The following is a 16,189-nucleotide window of genomic DNA, read 5'->3' as shown; positions in this document are numbered from 1 at the left end:
AGTGGGGACTGGCCAGTCAGCCTCCCACAAGAGTATTCTCAGCTCCAGGGGGGTGGTGAGGTGGGGTTGTGCTGTGCTGGGTCAAAGGATTCATGATGCCTTTCAGGTGGAAAAGAGCCCAAACCTCAAAAAAATCCAGAGGACTGAGGAACATTGATCTTGTCCTTGCTGCAGGAAAAGGATGGGGCTTTGGGTGGGTTGGAGCAGTTGTGAAGCCATGTGGGATGTGAATGGGCTCTTCTGACTCACTGCACTCTAAAATAATTTCTTATTTATTGTGTTTGATTAGTTAATTTTTTTTTATTTTAGCTTTCTCCCCTCCTTGCTCCCAGAGCTGGGCAGGATCTCCCTCTGCCACTTGCAGGATGCTTTCCTGCGCTCATCATGTGTGATGAGTCCGAGTTGGGATGGGGAGCAGGCTGGAGACACGTCTCTGCTTGGCCTTCCTTCCCTCCTCCCGTGTCCCACGGGTGTTTTCTATTGAAACAGAACATTATTAATAACTCTGGGCTATTTTTAAACCTCACGCTGGAGCGCGTGGTTCGTTTGCGGGGGACGGGGAGTGGCGGCTGTGCCGCAGGAGTGGGGGCAGCTCAGCCTCTGTCCCCAGCCAAAACCTCACCAGCCCCAGTGAGGAGCCTTTGGGATGCTGGTGTGGGGGAACCCAGGGCTGTGTGGCTCCGTGGGAGAGCCCAGGGGAAGAGCTGCTTCCCTGGGGGAGGTTTGGGCACCTTTTGAGGCTTCGGACTCCTCCAGGTGCCCACGCTGTGGTGATTGCATCCAGCTTCGAGCTGGTGTGCTGGTTTGGAGCCTGGAAGGCAAAGAGGTTCCCAGAGCCACCCTGGGCTGGGGCTGCTCTTTGGGAGGGTTCTGTAGTCCATGGCAGATGTCCCCAGGTGCCGTGTCTGGTGTACTCTGTCCTCCTGCAGCGAACAGGGATCACAGTGCTAACTCTGCTCTCTCCCTCTGCCTGCCCAGGTCCCTCCGGTCACAGCAGCCCCCTCTTAGCATCGTTGCCCATCCCTGGTCGGCCTCTTCATCCCCCCTTGGACATCAAGCACTTTCTGACCTTCAGGCTCAACGGGACATCACCGCTCAACCTCTTCCCCAACTTCAACACGGTGAGTCCCCAGGGAGGAGAGGATGGGCATCGGCTGCTAGATCTCTCCTCCCCTACAGCAGGCCATCCTCTGCATGGCACCACTCCTTAAACCCTACCTGGTTTAATTCCTGAGGTCTTTGGCTGCTGGATGCCAGTTCAACATGCCCATTTTGCCCTTAGCTCAGAGAGGTTCCTGCCAAGCCAGCGTCTGTCAGTACCAGAATTAAAAACATGGTTCATTTTAACCAAGATCAATTGGATTTTGCCCCTGGAATCAATAGTAATAAAGTAGCTCTGGAGAGGAGTTCATTAGTTGAAAATTAAATAAGGAAAAGAAAAGAAAGAGAGAGAATGTGCTACAGATATGAGGAATGTGGCTGGTGCCATGGATATTGGGGGAGTCAGTGCTGAGGGGCTGTTCCCATTTGGGCTCCAGGTCCCTGACCTTGGACTACCAAGCCAGGTGCCTGGAGTGGGCAATGACACACATCTTTAGAGATGTTCCATTAGACAGTTAAATGCCATGGATGTGACCAAGGACTCACCACCGTGTCGGGTGTGAAATGGTTTTCTCCCCATGCTGCACCGCTCCCCCAGGCTGGTCCCAGCCCCGTGGGGGTCTCTGTAACCCCTGGGTGCTGCCTAGAAATGTTGTGGAGGAGGCTGTGTTCTGGGAAGGGCAGTGGGCCCGGGGACTGCTCCCCATCTCTGCCCCTGCAGCACTTCACACCAGTGTTCTGGGGTTCAGTCAATGCCCGTTGTTTTCTCTCATGAGCCTGGAAATTAAACTTTCCTGAACCCCCTCCCTGCTCACTGGCCTTTTGTGAGTGGCTTTGAGCTTCAACGTGCTCAGAAGGTGCAAATTATCACTGAGATCCTCACAGACAGCTCAGAAATTAGGCGCAGGATTCCTGTTGCTTTTGAATGGGATTCAGGCGTCTGAGTCCTTTAAGCTCTTTTGAAGCCCCAGCCCAGCCTCTCCCCGGGCTAATGAGCTGGAACACAGGACAGGAGGGGTTTTGATGCCATTGTAGCTCCTGCTTTTTGTCTGGACTCTTTTTTTAGTCGCTGGAATCAGAAGTGAACTTGACCCAACGCCTGTTGTCCTCTCCTCTTGGCTCCCACCTGCCGCTGCCCCAGTGCGTGTTCACCCACGGCTGTTGCTTTAAAAAAATCAGTAATTTGGAAAATGGATCTGGTACTTGCTGGAGCCACGCAGTGTCACACGGCTGCTGTGCTCCATGTGGGCTTCTAACACAGAGGATGGGTTGGACACGGACAGAGATGCCAGGGGAGGCTGTCCCAACCATCTGGGGACCTGGAGTCAACCACTCTGAGCTCAGACCTGAGCCCAGTGTGTGCTGCTGGCTGATGGTCCGGGAGCAGGAGCTGCCCTTTGGGGAGTGTCTGTGCTGGGGATGTGGCCAAAGGAGGCTGGGTGGGGTTCAGGGCGTGCCAAGTGGCTCTGGAGGAGCCAGAGCAGAGCTTCCCTCCCACAGGATGAAGGGCTGGAGCATCCCTGCAGCCTGAGCTGGTCTGGCAGCTCTGGAGGAGCCAGAGCAGGGGCTCCATCCCTCAGGATGTAGGGCTGGAACATCCCCGTCTCCTGAGCCAGGCTGGTCAGCTCCACTTGAGCCTCAGTGAGGAGAGAGGGATGGAGCAGTCAGGGTCTGCCCCTTGCTGAGGTCGCTGCCACATTGCAGCTGCTCTGCAGCAGGATCTGGGGGTTCCCCTGTCGTGCCCTGCATCTCTGGTGATGCTGTGGGGGCTCAGCAGTGCCCTGCAGAGCAGGAGCTGTTTGCACTGCCCAGCAGAACACTCTGCACTCCAAGCAGGTCACAGGGCTCCCATGAACCCAGCAGATGTTTTACTCTGGAGCCAACAAAACCTTTCCAAGCTGCCTCCTGTCACTTAGAGCAACAACCAGGGGAAAAAACCCCTAACAGCACTAGAGGCACGTTCCTTGCTCCAAAGGCCCTTCCCTTAGCTTGGGATGTTGCAAATCCCCAGGACCCAGCAGCGCCTCGTAAAACTCAGTCAGCAGACACGATCTGAAGGGATGCTGCATCCCTGTGAATTCCTGCCCCTGACCTCAGCGGCCGCAGGGAGCTGGGCACAGCGATCGCTATTTATATCTGCAGGAACATCCAGGGATAAATAAAGTAATGTGAGTCAATACGAATTGACTATAAAGCCAGGATCTCTATTCCCAAAGACTGCGGTGCCCAAAGCCACCTCTGTTACTGGCTCCATTCTTTTGGAAACCTCCAGGAAGAGCCTCAATGCCTGGCTGCAGGCACTGGTAGGTACAGCTGCAGCACAGCCCCTGCCAGCCCCATGGGAGGTGGGGGGACTTTTCCATATCTGAGAGAGCTGTGAGGGCATGCGGCAGGGAGGGATAAAGGGATTTTTGTGTTTGTTTTTGGGGAGAAGCACAAGGCGTCTCAGGTGGCACCACGCTTCAGATACGCTTAGTGTGGGCTGGAGCTGGGCTGGGCTTCTGGCAAAGCACCTGGGACCATGTGAGCTCCTGTGAGGGTGGGCAGCTGGAACACTGCTTGTGCTCCCTTGGGGACAGCAGGAGCAGCAGTGGCACCACGTGCCTTGGCTGGGGTGCCTGGGGCTGGGGTGAGGAGCCAGGTCTGAGTGTGCTGGCCAGCCCAGCCCCCGGGAGCTCATGAGCCCTGTGCCTGCCCAGAGCAGTCGCGGGTGCTCTGGTGGACACAGCTCCTTGCTGTGCCACAGGGTGGACTTGGCAAAAGCACAGAGGGTGGAAAGACCCAGGTTGGTGCCATCACCCTGGCATAACCCCAGGAGGATGAGAAGACCCTGTACTGGGACTGTTCAGCACCACCACTGTGTAGTTGAGGCTCAGATGTGGCCCTGCTGCCACTGGCTTCACTGGCAGGTTTGAGATGAGCCAAGACTGTCCCTGGCCTCATTTGTGTCCTTATGCCAGCATCTCCCTTTCCTCTGCATCCTCCTCTGATCCCCACCCTGCTCAGGGTGGGGATGAGCCCATGGGAGCTGGCAGTGCTCAGTGGGTGCCAGTGTTGTTTGGTGGGAGCTGGTGGGAGCAACCAGCTGGAGCCTGGTGGCTGAGACTGCTGGGAAGGTTGAAGACATTTTTCTTTCCTGAATGGAAAGGTGGGTGTTTCTCTGGAAAACAAGTACTGGCCCAGCAGTCCAGGAGCATGGGGGTGCTGCCCGCAGCACATTGCAATGTTTGTTGTCATGCGTGGAGCAGCATCTTGGCCATCTGTAGCTTCCTCCAGGTCTCTGCTGAACCCCAAATGCTTCTTCATTTATATGCCAGATAAGTGAGTAAAATTTCATAGCAAACAGGCACTTCATTAATCACCTGCTTTTACCATTCTGCTCACTCCTGGAAAGGAATTTGGGGTCTTGATAATGGTGCTGTTGTCCAGGCATGTGCCTCGAAGACTGATGCACCTGTCTCGGCAGTGAAATAGCTTTGCAGAGAAATACGATCGCTGAAAACCCCGGGCTCTTCTGACAGCAGGACTCAGATAAGATAATCTCCCTGTGCCACAGGGAAGGGAACAATACTTGCATTATAGATTGGAGCCACGCTCAGACAAAGAGGTTATTCTTATGTTTTCTTCCTTAATAAATGCATTTTGTTAAAAACAATTATGGCTTTTGGAAGCAGTTTGGTGCTTGGGCTGTGGAATGAGGCCGAGCCCTGAGGCGAGACAGAAGGGCTGGGGCCTGGCACTGGCCACATGCTTGGCCCCACCACAGCCCTGGGCGGGCTGGAGGACAGACATGGCTCCTGGCAGGTTCTGTGTGTGCCCTGCATGGTGACCGAGTTGTCATTGTTGGGTTTGAGCGTGTGAAAAGCACATCTGGGCAGCAGTGGGGCAGCCCAGAGGAGCTTTTGTGGGCACTGTATCGTGGTTGAGCTGTGGCTGTGGCAGCCAGCACTGGTGTCCCTCCTGCCCTTGCACCCAGTTGGGCTGTCGGTGTCCTATGGTCTGGCACACATGGCCCTGCTCATGCCTTTGGCATTGCATGGGGACATCCCAACTCTCTGGTGAGGAGCACATGGAGAATGAATGGCCAGATGCTTGTTTTGGCCACCTCTGCCCCCCATTTTGGTAGGTTCTGCTCCTGCTGAGGTTAAGGGGAGCCACTGAGGTTCAGACAGAAACTGGTAATTTGCCACCTGTGACACAAATGTCTGTGTGTGGGGAGAGAGGACTTGGGCACACATTGGTGCAGATGGGGCCTCATCCCTTCTGCCAGACCACAGCCAGCACTGGGAGCTGGTGGATTTGATGGGTTCAGGTATGGTTTAAGCAGGACAGGAGCCAGTGTTGACCAAGCACATTGCCCTGTGCAGGGGAGCCTCCATGGCCGCAGGGCTCCTCGGCAGATGCAGCCCCTTACTCATTCCAGCCACCCACTGTGAGCTCTGTGGCACTGGCAGTGGCTCCTGGGGAGTGTGACAGGCGTGGGGGTCACCAGGGCACGGTGCCACGCTGGGGCAGCCATCAGGACACAGCACCCAGCCCTCCCTCCCCTTCCCCTTCCAGATGGACCCAGTGCAGAAGGCGGTGATCAGCCACACCTTCGGCGTGCCGGCCCCGCTCAAGAAGAAGCAGTTCATCTCCTGCAACATCTGCCACCTGCGCTTCAACTCTGCCGTAAGAGGGGCCACACATGGGGCTGGGAGTGAGGAGGGGGCACAGGGCCAGCCCCTGGCAGGGGCATCCCCAGCACTGGGTCAGTCTCACCCACCGGAGCTGCCGGTGCCTGGTGTCCCACGGGGGCTGTGGGCTACTGAGCTGCTCTGCAGAGGAGCCATCCCAGCCTGGCCATGCTGGATCTGCAGTGCCTGGGGCTGATGCTGCTCTGCCAGCAAAATTCCCTGGTTCTGGGCTTCATGATTCCACTGCATGGCCAAGCAGCTCAGAAAAAGCATTGCTTCCTTCATTGCTCATTGCTTCCCTGTTTCCGGCTGCTTCCCAGCTAGAGGTGCTGTGCCAGGAGCGTCGGTCCCACAGTGTGCTCCCAGTGCCCCCACGAGCACCCCATGCCCCCATTCCCACTCTGCCCATGTCCTTCCAGGTCCCCCTGGCTGGCCCAGACCCTCACAGCCCACGGGTGTTCCAGCATAGAGGCTGTGACCTACTTTGGCTGCACCCAGCCCCGTTCCAGCCCTGTTATCCAGGGGGAGTTTATTGTCCTTGCTAATGAGGCATCACGCTTGGACTCGCCCTTCGCTTTCCCACGTACCAGCCACAGCCCCAGCTCCCATTCCCAGCCCTTAGAAAGCCACAGGGAGAGGGAAGGGAAGGGATGGGGTAGGATGCTTCCCCCTCCTGAGCCCAGAAATCCTCAGCTGGCCCCCAGGAATGCTGTGCAAATTAATCCGTCCTACTCAGGGGTACAGTGTCTAATTCATACTGGGGTTCCACTCCATAAATTGCCAAACAGGGGTTGTTTTGGGGGACAATGCAGCATTGTCCCTGTTGGGAGGACACCAGTGTTGAGGGGATTTTTTTGGTGGTCATTTTTATCAGTTTGGTGCAGACATGAATCCATCAGAGTCACGCTTCATTACCCAGCGTTTACTGAGAGAGAGGAGCTGGGGACGTGAACCATGTGTTGGACACCCCTTAGGATACAGTGGGTGATGTGTCCTCCCCACCAAAAAACCTCTTTATTTCATTTTTACAGCAACAATTGTACATTTCTGGAGTCATAAATTCTGCCTGAAAGCTGCTTTTAGGAGTGACTTGATGCATTCAATCAGAGCAGGGTCCTTATCTCGCCAAGCAAGCAATGTGGTGATGTCTTAGAGACTGATACCTTGGCCTCAATCTGTTGGTGTCAGAGCAGGCTGGGGAGAGGAGGGAAATGACTCTGAGCTACACCCCACTGCCAAAACCGCTGTGCTACACCCCATTCCCAACACCCCTCTGTGCTACACCCCACTGCCAAAACCGCTGTGCTACACCCCATTCCCAACACCCCTCTGTGCTACACCCCACTGCCAAAACCCCTGTGCTACACCCCACTGCCAACACCCTCTGTGCTACACCCCACTGCCAAAACCCCTCTGTGCTACACCCCACTGCCAACACCCCTCTGTGCTACACCCCACTGCCAAAACCCCTGTGCTACACCCCATTCCAAACACCCCTCTGTCCTACACACCACTGCCAAAACCCTTCTGTGCTGCACCACACTGCCAAAACCCCTGTGCTACACCCCATTCCCAACACCCTTCTGTGATACACCCCATTCCCAACACCCCTCTGTGCTACACCCCACTGCCAAAACCCCTGTGCTACACCCCACTGCCAACACCCCTCTGTCCTACACACCACTGCCAAAACCCCTGTGCTACACCTCATTCCCAACATCCCTCTGTGCTACACCCCACTGCCAACACCCCTCTGTCCTACACACCACTGCCAAAACCCCTGTGCTACATCCCACTGCCAAAACCCGTGTGCTACACCTCATTCCCAATACCCCTCTGTGCTGCACCCCATTCCAAACACCCCTCTGTGCTACACGCCACTGCCACAACCCTTCTGTGCTACACCCCACTGCCAAAACCCTCTGTGCTACACCTCATTCCCAACACCCCTCTGTGCTACACCCCACTGCCAACACCCCTCTGTCCTACACCCCACTGCCAAAACCCCTGTGCTACACCCCACTGCCAACACCCCTCTATTTTACACCCCACTGCCACCACCCCTTTGCCGTGGTTCTACCCTGGGCGTGGATGCCACCAGGTAAGGTGGCTGCACTAGGAACATGCCTGAGCGGCCACATGGCGGCTCTGAGCCCGTGCCCTGCCCTCGCCGTGTCCATCTGTCTGTCTGTTCACAGCAGTGACTTGGCCGTGCTCTCTCCCCCCAGAACCAGGCTGAAGCCCACTACAAGGGCCACAAGCACGCCCGGAGGCTGAAGGCCATCGAGGCCATGAAGAACAAGCAGAAGGTGGTGGGGGCTGCAGCGGGGACCCCTGGCCAGGACAGCACGGCCGAGCTGGCCCCCAGCCCTGTGGGCAGCGGGGAGCTGGGCAGCACAGGTATGAGGAGGGGGTGTGGGGCTGAGGAGGCTGCGGTCGGGGTGGCAGAGGTGCCACCTGAGCACCCAGGCCCGTGGGGGAACAGGGGGTGTTTTCCCTGTGATTTGGTGTCTCTGGGAGGTGTTTTGTATGGGAGCGAGCCCTGTCCCACACATCCCCAGGGCTCTGCCACGTGCAGGGATGGGGCTGTGGCAGCAGCGGTGTTTTGAGCTGAGCCCAGCTTCCATGCACTGCTGGCTAACAGCTGAAATAGGAGAGACCTGGGGAGGAGCCGCCCTCGGCAGGGATGGATGCATGCAGACATTGTCTGGGATGGTCTTGGGGAAGACAAGTGTGCTGCCTGAAATCCAGAAAACCTGTTCAGGCACAGAGAACTTTCTCTTTCTGCCCATTTCTTTCTCTTTTCCTCTTTCCCCCTTTCCTTCTCCTCCTGCCAGCTGATGCCAGTAGCCCACAGGAGTCAGAGGGTGAGGGCAGCAGCCTGGGGCTGGTGCCCAGCACTGAGGAATCACCTGGGGAGCTGCCAGGCAGTGTTGCCCCGCTGGGCTCCCCGCCGGCCTCTGAGCTGTCGGAGGGCACCTCAGATGTCACCAGCGTGGCCTCCTCGTCCGCCCAGGCAGCTGAGGCACAGGCAGCTGAGTCAGGCAGCAGCATCAGCTCGGCCCCTGAGAGTGAGAAAGAAGGGAAAAAGAGCAAACAGCACCTGTATTGTCCCACCTGCAAAGTGACCGTCAACTCCCTGTCCCAGCTGGAGGCTCACAACACGGGTAAGGACATTATGGGGGGCAGGGGGATGGGCTCCATGCCACTTCATCGGGGCTCTGAGCAAAGCCCAGCTATGCCCCACATAGCAACCTTGCAATGAAGTAGCAAGCATTAATGAGTATTGCTGTAATTAAAAAATGTTCATTAAAATGACCTGCACAGATAAGCCATGGGGTTTTACCTGGGCTGCAGCTTCTAGGGTGAATTTTCACAGGGTCACTCATATTGTTAATGTCTCAATTAAAGACATTTAATCAAGTGATTGAAGCTACTTTATTTTCCATTTAACTTGAAGCTGATAGCCAGGGCTTGCTCCAAACCCAGAATAATACTTGCCAAAACAGCTTGGTGGTTTGGGCTTGTTGGCCCTATGGGGAAGACCCCTGGGAATGCAGCAAGCTGTGGAGCCCCATAGCCCAAAATGACTGCTGGGCTGTGCAGGGCAGCCCTTTGGGGTGGGCAGCTGTGGAAGCTGCTTTTGGTCCCCTAGGGTGGCAGCAGGGGGTGGCAGCCGTGGTACACAGATCCTCAGTGGGGTCTGTGGGCCCTGCAGTTCCAGCTCCTGGCTTGCCCCTTTCTCTAGAGGATGCTTAAATTGGGCACCCGAACTTTAAATGGAAGGTCCTTTTCTCCCCCAGCTGAGCAAATACTGGGAACCAATTCCTCCCACCCCACTGCCTGCTGGGGCAGTAGCAGCTGCCATGTGCAGGGTTGGCTCAGGACACTGCTGTGGCTTAGCTGCAGACGTGTCCTTTTGCTTTTGTCAGCTCCAGTTACAAATTCAGGAGCTGATTTGGGGAAAAAGAACAAACAAACAAACGTTTGCAGGCTGGCGCTGCTCTGTGGCTGTCACACAGCTCCTTGCTTCACGCCTTAAAAAATAGAATGAATTAGCAGGGGCTTAAATTACTTGCTCCCCATGCACCCTCGCCATCCCGGCGCTGGCAGGGACAGGACAGAGTGCCCTGTCCCCAGGTGTGTAGGGGTCTTGGGTTCCTCCTTCCCCACCTGCTGTGACCCCGCTGAGCTATTCCTGGCTCCACGGCCGGCTCCGCTCTGACCTTGGGCACGGCTCAGATGCTGCAGCACGGCGGGCGACGCGCGCCCGGCTCCGCAGACTGTGCTAACGCCCGGGGACAGGCGACAGGCTCCAGCGCACGCTCAAAATAGCAGCTTCTCCAAAGCTGGCCCATGGAGGGGGGGGTCTTTGGGAAGATGAACATCTCTGCTCTGCCTGCGACGTGCAGTTTGGCAGGGTTTGGGAATGGGGTGTGCAGCGATGGTAAAAGTCTGGGGTCTCAGGCAGCTCCCTGTGCTCTCTGCCTGTGAGTGTTGCTGGGCACAGGTTGGTGCTGTTGGAGGTCACTGTTCCTGCTGCTGTGGCACTGGCATGGGGCTGGGCTGGGTTTGCTGAGTATCCCCTCTCGCCAGGCGCCAAGCACAAGTCAATGCTGGAAGGTCACGGCACCCAACTGCGGCGAGGCCGGGGCAAGCTGCTCTCCCGGGCAGGGCACAAGTCCAAGCGGATTGGGAACAAGGGCAGCATCAACATCCAGAATAAGGCATTTCACTGCCAAGTGTGCGAGATCTACGTCAACTCTGAGACCCAGCTCAAGCAGGTGACAATGCCCTGGGAGTGCCTTGGCACTGGGTGTGGGCATGCAGGGACTCAGGGTGTGGGTACCTGACGGCCCCTGCAGGGTGATGGGTGTCCCCACAGACCTGAGCCACACAGTACCCCGGCTGTCCTGGCTCCCAGTGATCCAGCTGTTTTCCTCCCCAGCACATGAGCAGCCGGAGGCACAAAGACAGACTGGCAGGGAAGCCACCCAAGCCCAAGTACAGCCCCTACAACAAGCTGCAGAAGAATGCTGCCCTCGCAGTGAGTATTCTCAAGGTACCTGTCTCCCTGCACAGCACTTGCTCGGCTTGCTCGCAGAGCCTCGCTCGCCATCAGCCATCCTTTCAGTGAGTTACAGGAGCCGCTGCTCTTAAACTTGGTTTCCATCACCACAGCTCAGCTTCTCCCCTCCAGGAGGGTGAGCTGTGGTAGTGGGTTTTGAGTCTATTCCTGGGAAGGCCAGCACGGTGATAACTTGGGAGTGCTTTGGCAGCAGCATTCACAATGGCAGCACTTGTGATTCCTGCACCTCTTCTGCAATCTCATGGTGTCTCCTCCTCCCTCCCTGCAGTCCAAGTTGGCTTTGCAGAAGCACCTCACCAAAACCCTGGCAACCCGTTTCCTGCCGAGCCCGCTCACCGCCGCTGCTGTCTGCGCCATGCCTGGACCCCTCGCCTTGCGACCAGCAGCTGCCACCACCCTGTTCCAAGCCCCGATCCTCGGACCAGCCCTTTTCCGAACGCCGCCGGCCCACGTCCGCCCCACGCCGGGTCCCATCGTCTTCGCACCCTACTAGAGCCGCTGGCCCTCCGAGGCTCTGTCCACCACGGCTGGGCTGGGCTGCGGGGGCTGCGCGCTGGGGGCAGCGCTCCTGCTACCTGCTCTCCTGGCTGGTGGGGAAACATAGTCATAGACATCAACCCCAGCTTCTCCTCTGCTTGGAGAGGGCTCCCACTGGAGAGAGGTGCCCCAACAGAGCCTGGCCAGCCCCGCCGCGCATCCCCACCGCTCCCCCAGCCTGTGCTGGCCCCCTGCTCAGCAGATGAACCCAGGCAGTGCACAGAAGAGGACAGTGTCCAAATCAGCAGGACCATCTCATGGCCAAAGTCTGCCTGTCCTTGGCCTGCTGGCTGTTTCTTCATTACCCTCCCAGTTACCAGACTGGAAGGAGAGGAGCTGGCTGGCCCCTGGGACAAGGAGCATCCCTCTGGTCCCTGCCAGCCCAGTGGGAAGGGAACTGTGAGGGGAATCTCAGCCCAGCTCTCTCTGGGAGAAACAACCCCAGCACAAGTGGGAAGCTGGCAGTTTCTCTTTCAGCCTGGGCTGGCTGTGCCCTTGCCAGCCCTGCACCGGCCTGTGCTGGCAGGGGGTTTCTGTGCCACCCACCAGATCCCTGTCCCCACAATTCCCTATGTCCCACCAGCCAAAGAGCCCCTGTGGTGGCAGGCACTGGCCACACTGACCGTATCCTCACTCCGAGAGCAATAGCTGACCCCAGGGCCAGCGCCTCCTCCCTCCAAAGCACACGGGCCCTGCCCTGGCCCCAGAAGCACACGATGGGCATGTGGCCAAGCTGGGCCCTACTCATGCCCAGCAAGGCCGGGAGCGCCAGGCTTGTCTGGTGTTGGCTCCCTGAGGAGGTGACCCTGTGCTTGGCACCTGTCCTTGTCGCTGTCCCACCGCAGGGACAGCCCTGCCCCTACCTCCCGGGAGATGCTGTGAGGCTGAGTGAATGTCCCTAAAGCACTTTCAGTTCTCCAGTGAAAGGCAATGCTGCTGCTCACCTGCCGTGCACAGCCCTCCAATCCCATCCCAGTTAGGAGCTTCCAGGAAGTTACTGATGATTCCCGAAATCAAAGGTGTCTTCAGCAGCCTGGACAATCAGGTGGCAGGTGCACCCATAGCCTGCGGAGTGCCAGGCTCTGGAGGGACCCCAAGGCCATAGCTCTGCATTTCACTGTGCTCAGACAGCCCGACCATGACCTGTCTGGGACTGTCACCGCGGCGCTCTGGGTGCCCAGCACGCTGCTGTACATAGAGAGAGTTGCATCCCAAATGGACCTTTCGCTGGAGGAACACCCCACCCCGATCTATGCAACCCCACAGGGGGCAGCTCACCCGCCGCATTGGCCGCCTGCGATTCCCTTTGGTGCTGATGCATCCCTGCAGCCAGAGCAGTGGTGGCAGCAGAAGAACCAACATGACGCTGAGCTCTGTCCCATCCCTGGCCCAGGGTTCAGACCCTGGTTCAGACCTCTGCTGTGACTCCCATTCCCTCCCAGCCCTCGGGAGGAGGCGGGTTGGTGTGTGCACCTGGGAATCCACACGCACAAGCACACATATCTGACGTCTTGGCCATAAGCAGCGCCTGGATTTCACAAGGATTTTGCCCAGCGTGCTCCACTGATGCTCAGGATGGGTCCTGGCACGGGGAGCTGAACAGGAAGTGGCCAATGGGCAACTCAGATGGCTGAAACATATCTGCTTCCCAGGCCTGGAGCCTGAAACAGATCTGCTTGCCAGGCCTGGAGCCTTGGCAAGGGCAGGAAAGCTGCAGGAAGGAGCACACACACACCTGCAGGGTAGCACCTACTGTGGAGCCACCACTGTACTCCTGCCACAGAGACAGGAGAGTGAGGGAGCCCCTGGGTATGAATTCAGCTGCTCAGGGCATCCCTTGCTCAGGGAAGGAGGAGAGTAGAGAGAGGGCACCAAGAGAAGACTGAGCAGCTGTACATGCAGACAATGGAAAGGTCTTGCAGCAGTGGTGGGATATGTGGCTTGGAGCGCAGCTGAGGGAAACAAGGCTCCCAGCAGGGAGGCCAGGGATAGGGAGATGGTCCCACAGCCCAGGGGACACGTAAGGACCCCACATCCCAGGGGACAGGAGCCTGTGCTGGCTGGACAGGAGGGACGCTGTCCCCGTTCCCCAGTGCCAAGCAGCCCGTGGCCGGGGTGCCCCCAGCCATTCCTGCCCGTCTCACTGTGCCCTTCCCAGCCCCTGGGGTCACCCCCAGTCCAGCCATCGCAGCAGGACAGTGGGTCCCCTCCTGTGCCATGAGCCCCTGGTGTTGTGCCCAGCCCCTCAGAAGCTTGGGGAGCCTGGAGCAGCTGGGCTCCAGCTTGCAGAGCCGCGTGGCACCAGTGGGCCTGTTCCCCTCCATTGTTCCAAAAAGCCTGTGCTGGAGCCACGGCTGCTCCTTGCCCCTCACCAGTTCTTGGCACTTTAACCCTGTGAAAGCCATTCCTTCTAGTAACAATAATACTGCAATGAGCTGCGTAAGAAACCCCCGTTATGGCATCCCCCCAAATCCCCTCCTGCTCTCCAAAGCATTTACTGCCTTTGACTTAGCACATGCTGTACTAGGAGTAGGGATAGTCCATAGCGCTCGGTAATGTGTGCCCTCTGTAAATAACCTTGGAGTGATGTGAAATTTGATTCAAAACACCAGAAAAAAAAAAAACAAAACAAGCCCAAAATGGAATATCCAGACTCTAGGGACTTGGCCAGTACCCTCCTGTAATGTTCATTGTATATTTTTTTGATGTACTATAACTGTTGGGAAAAAAAAAAAAAGGAAAATATTTTGATAATCGAATCTCATCGCTTTATTGTGTTACTCAGTAAATAAAAGAACAAGTATAAACACACTGGGGCTTTTCATCAGTTCTTTTCCTACATCCAGACTACCTGAAGGGAACAAGCGTTGCTGGGTAGGGCTGGGACACCTGTGCCTTGTCTTATGGTGGTTCTGAGAGGAGGCAGCATTGTGACAGGTGGGCAGTGAGAGCTGCCATAGCCCAAAGCATCTGGAGTGTGCAGCCTAAGTACAGTCCCAGCTCCTCCAAGGATCTAGGTATGCAGGTAAAGCACAACCCCATCTCCTCCAAGCTCATGGCCGAGTCTGCACTCAGGAAAAGGGCTGGAATGGTGGATTTGGGCACCCTGCCCTCAGGAACAGCACCTGCCCTGCTCTAGGCATTCCCTGGTGCAGCATGTCGGGATATTCCAGTGCATAAAGGAGCAGTGGAAACTGCCAGGGTAAGGGACAAGCTGCCAGGGAGCAGCACAGAGCCAGCTGGGGCAGGGCAAGGAGAGCTGCTTGGCTGGAGGCAGGGTCAGCAAACAGGCTCTGCCCACACGTTATCAGGAAATAGAAAAAGAGGGAGTTGTTCCCTCCAGATGTAGAGCTGACGCCCACGTTCCAGCCAGCCTGTGCTGTGCCTCTGTTCCACTCTCCCAGCCTGTACCTGAGAGCAGAGGGGGTCACTGAGTGAATCCTGACCTTCCTGTAGCACCTCTGACAGCTGCAGGGGCTGGGCAGGGAGAGGAGTGGCTCCTGTCCCACTGCCTCTCTCATCTGCCAGGACCATCCCTAGCCCTGGGATGATTGTTCCTCCTGCCACCTGCTTCCCACAGGCTCTGTGACACAGACAGGACTCAGCAGGAGGTGGGTGCAAGGAAAGCAGGAAGGTGAGGAAGAGGAGGTGGCAATAGAAGGGAAGGGGAAGCAGGCTCATCCATCCATGGATCCACTGCCCTTGTTCTTGCGGCTCAGGGGAAAGGCAGACTTGCTCTGTGGCTGTGTCATCTTGCTGGCCAGGTAGATGAAGGGCTCGATCAGCGTGCGCCGGTCAGCCACGGACACCTCCCACAGCTTCACCTTCTCGCCCTTGGCCCAGTGCTGGGCTGCATCATGGTCCACCCGGCGCTGCTCCTGCAGGTCACACTTGTTGCCCAAAACCACAATGGTGACCTGTTCCAAAAGGTTGAGAAGGGCCCCTGACGACCAAACACAGCTGCAGGGTTGGCTCTGCCATGGAGACCCTCAGTGGTGGGCCTGGCCCTGCCACGGAGACCCTCAGTGATGGGCCTGGCCCTGTCCATGTCAAGGCCTTTTGAAATCCAATGATCTCAGTGCTCCCTTCCCCACCTGCTAGGGTCTGCGTGTCCCAAACCAGCCCCAGAGTGGAAGGAACTTCTGAGCACCTGTAAACTCAGAGAGCATCCCAGAGAACAGCCTGTTACTCCTGTGAGTCTCACAGATCAGGGACCCATCAGTACCTTGTGACAGGCTGGAGAAACCAAAGGTGAGAACCTGCCCCACGGCAGCAGATCCTCCTGCGGGGGGACTCACCTCCTTCTTGTCCTTGGACTTGTCGATCTCCTTCTTGAGCAACTCGACACGCTTGAAGGACTCCTTGTTGTCGGTGCTGTAGACCAGCACGTATCCGTCGGTGCAGGAGAAGCAGTGCTTGGGCAGCTCCAGCCCGTCCCGCAGCCCCCGCGTGTCGTAGAAGCGCACCTGCTCCCGCACGCCGCGGTCCGTCTCGATGGAGCCCACGTAAATGTCCTCCTGGGTCTCGATCATCTCCGAGCCTGCCGGGGGCGGGCAGCGGGCGCTGCGAGCGCTGCCGGGGCCCGGCCCCGGCCCAGCGCGGGAGCTGTCCCGGCCGGTGCTCGGGGCGGACAGCCCTGCCCAGGCCCGACCTGCCCGCCGCACCCGCACTCACCGACCACATGGTTCCCGTAGAGCAGCTGCTCCAGGATGGAGGTTTTCCCCACCGAGGCCTGCCCGCACACCACCACCTTGCAGCTCTTGCCCATGCCGCCTCACCGCGGCCG

At 57.6% G+C, this 16,189-nt stretch overlaps 2 protein-coding genes across 11 annotated transcripts in view; one reads left to right on the top strand and one right to left on the bottom strand.

Annotated features, from left to right (window-relative positions):
• Window positions 1-14,214, top strand: part of ZNF385C (zinc finger protein 385C) — a 61,229-nt gene extending 47,015 nt beyond the window's left edge. For 7 of the 10 annotated variants that reach the window (XM_021532883.4, XM_021532886.4, XM_077788291.2 and 4 more), the window contains 7 exons: window positions 979-1,121; window positions 5,662-5,772; window positions 8,006-8,177; window positions 8,615-8,944; window positions 10,374-10,561; window positions 10,726-10,839; window positions 11,135-14,214. In XM_021532883.4, the coding sequence (XP_021388558.1) occupies window positions 979-1,121; window positions 5,662-5,772; window positions 8,006-8,177; window positions 8,615-8,944; window positions 10,374-10,561; window positions 10,726-10,839; window positions 11,135-11,359 (1,283 nt within the window). In that variant the 3' untranslated portion in view covers window positions 11,360-14,214. The remainder of the gene's footprint in view (window positions 1-978; window positions 1,122-5,661; window positions 5,773-8,005; window positions 8,178-8,614; window positions 8,945-10,373; window positions 10,562-10,725; window positions 10,840-11,134) is intronic. The other 3 variants (XM_085561909.1, XM_085561910.1, XM_021532884.4) reach the window with 2 other exon arrangements.
• On the bottom strand, window positions 14,149-16,184 carry NKIRAS2 (NFKB inhibitor interacting Ras like 2). The gene is made up of 3 exons (XM_021532888.3): window positions 16,078-16,184; window positions 15,702-15,943; window positions 14,149-15,320 (listed from the first exon to the last, which is right to left on the bottom strand). The coding sequence occupies exons 1-3, from the start codon at window positions 16,169-16,171 to the stop codon at window positions 15,081-15,083; spliced, it is 576 nt and encodes a 191-aa protein (XP_021388563.1). The 5' UTR covers window positions 16,172-16,184; the 3' UTR covers window positions 14,149-15,080.
• Window positions 16,185-16,189: the final 5 nt, after the last annotated feature.

This window comes from Lonchura striata, chromosome 27, assembly GCF_050655825.1.
Source record: "Lonchura striata isolate lonStrDom1 chromosome 27, ASM5065582v1, whole genome shotgun sequence".
NCBI classification, from domain to species: Eukaryota; Metazoa; Chordata; class Aves; order Passeriformes; family Estrildidae; genus Lonchura; species Lonchura striata.
The sequence above is the reverse complement of the archived record's forward strand: the minus strand, read 5'-3'. Positions and strand labels throughout refer to the sequence as shown.

Coding starts and splice junctions, on each gene's coding strand:
- NKIRAS2 (XM_021532888.3), bottom strand. CDS start 16,171: ATGGGCAAGAGCTGCAAGGTGGTGGTGTGCGGGCAGGCCTCGGTGGGG. Junction 15,944..16,077: donor CTACGGGAACCATGTGGTCG/GTGAGTGCGGGT, acceptor CGCCCCCGGCAG/GCTCGGAGATGATCGAGACC. Junction 15,321..15,701: donor AGTCCAAGGACAAGAAGGAG/GTGAGTCCCCCC, acceptor CTTTTGGAACAG/GTCACCATTGTGGTTTTGGG.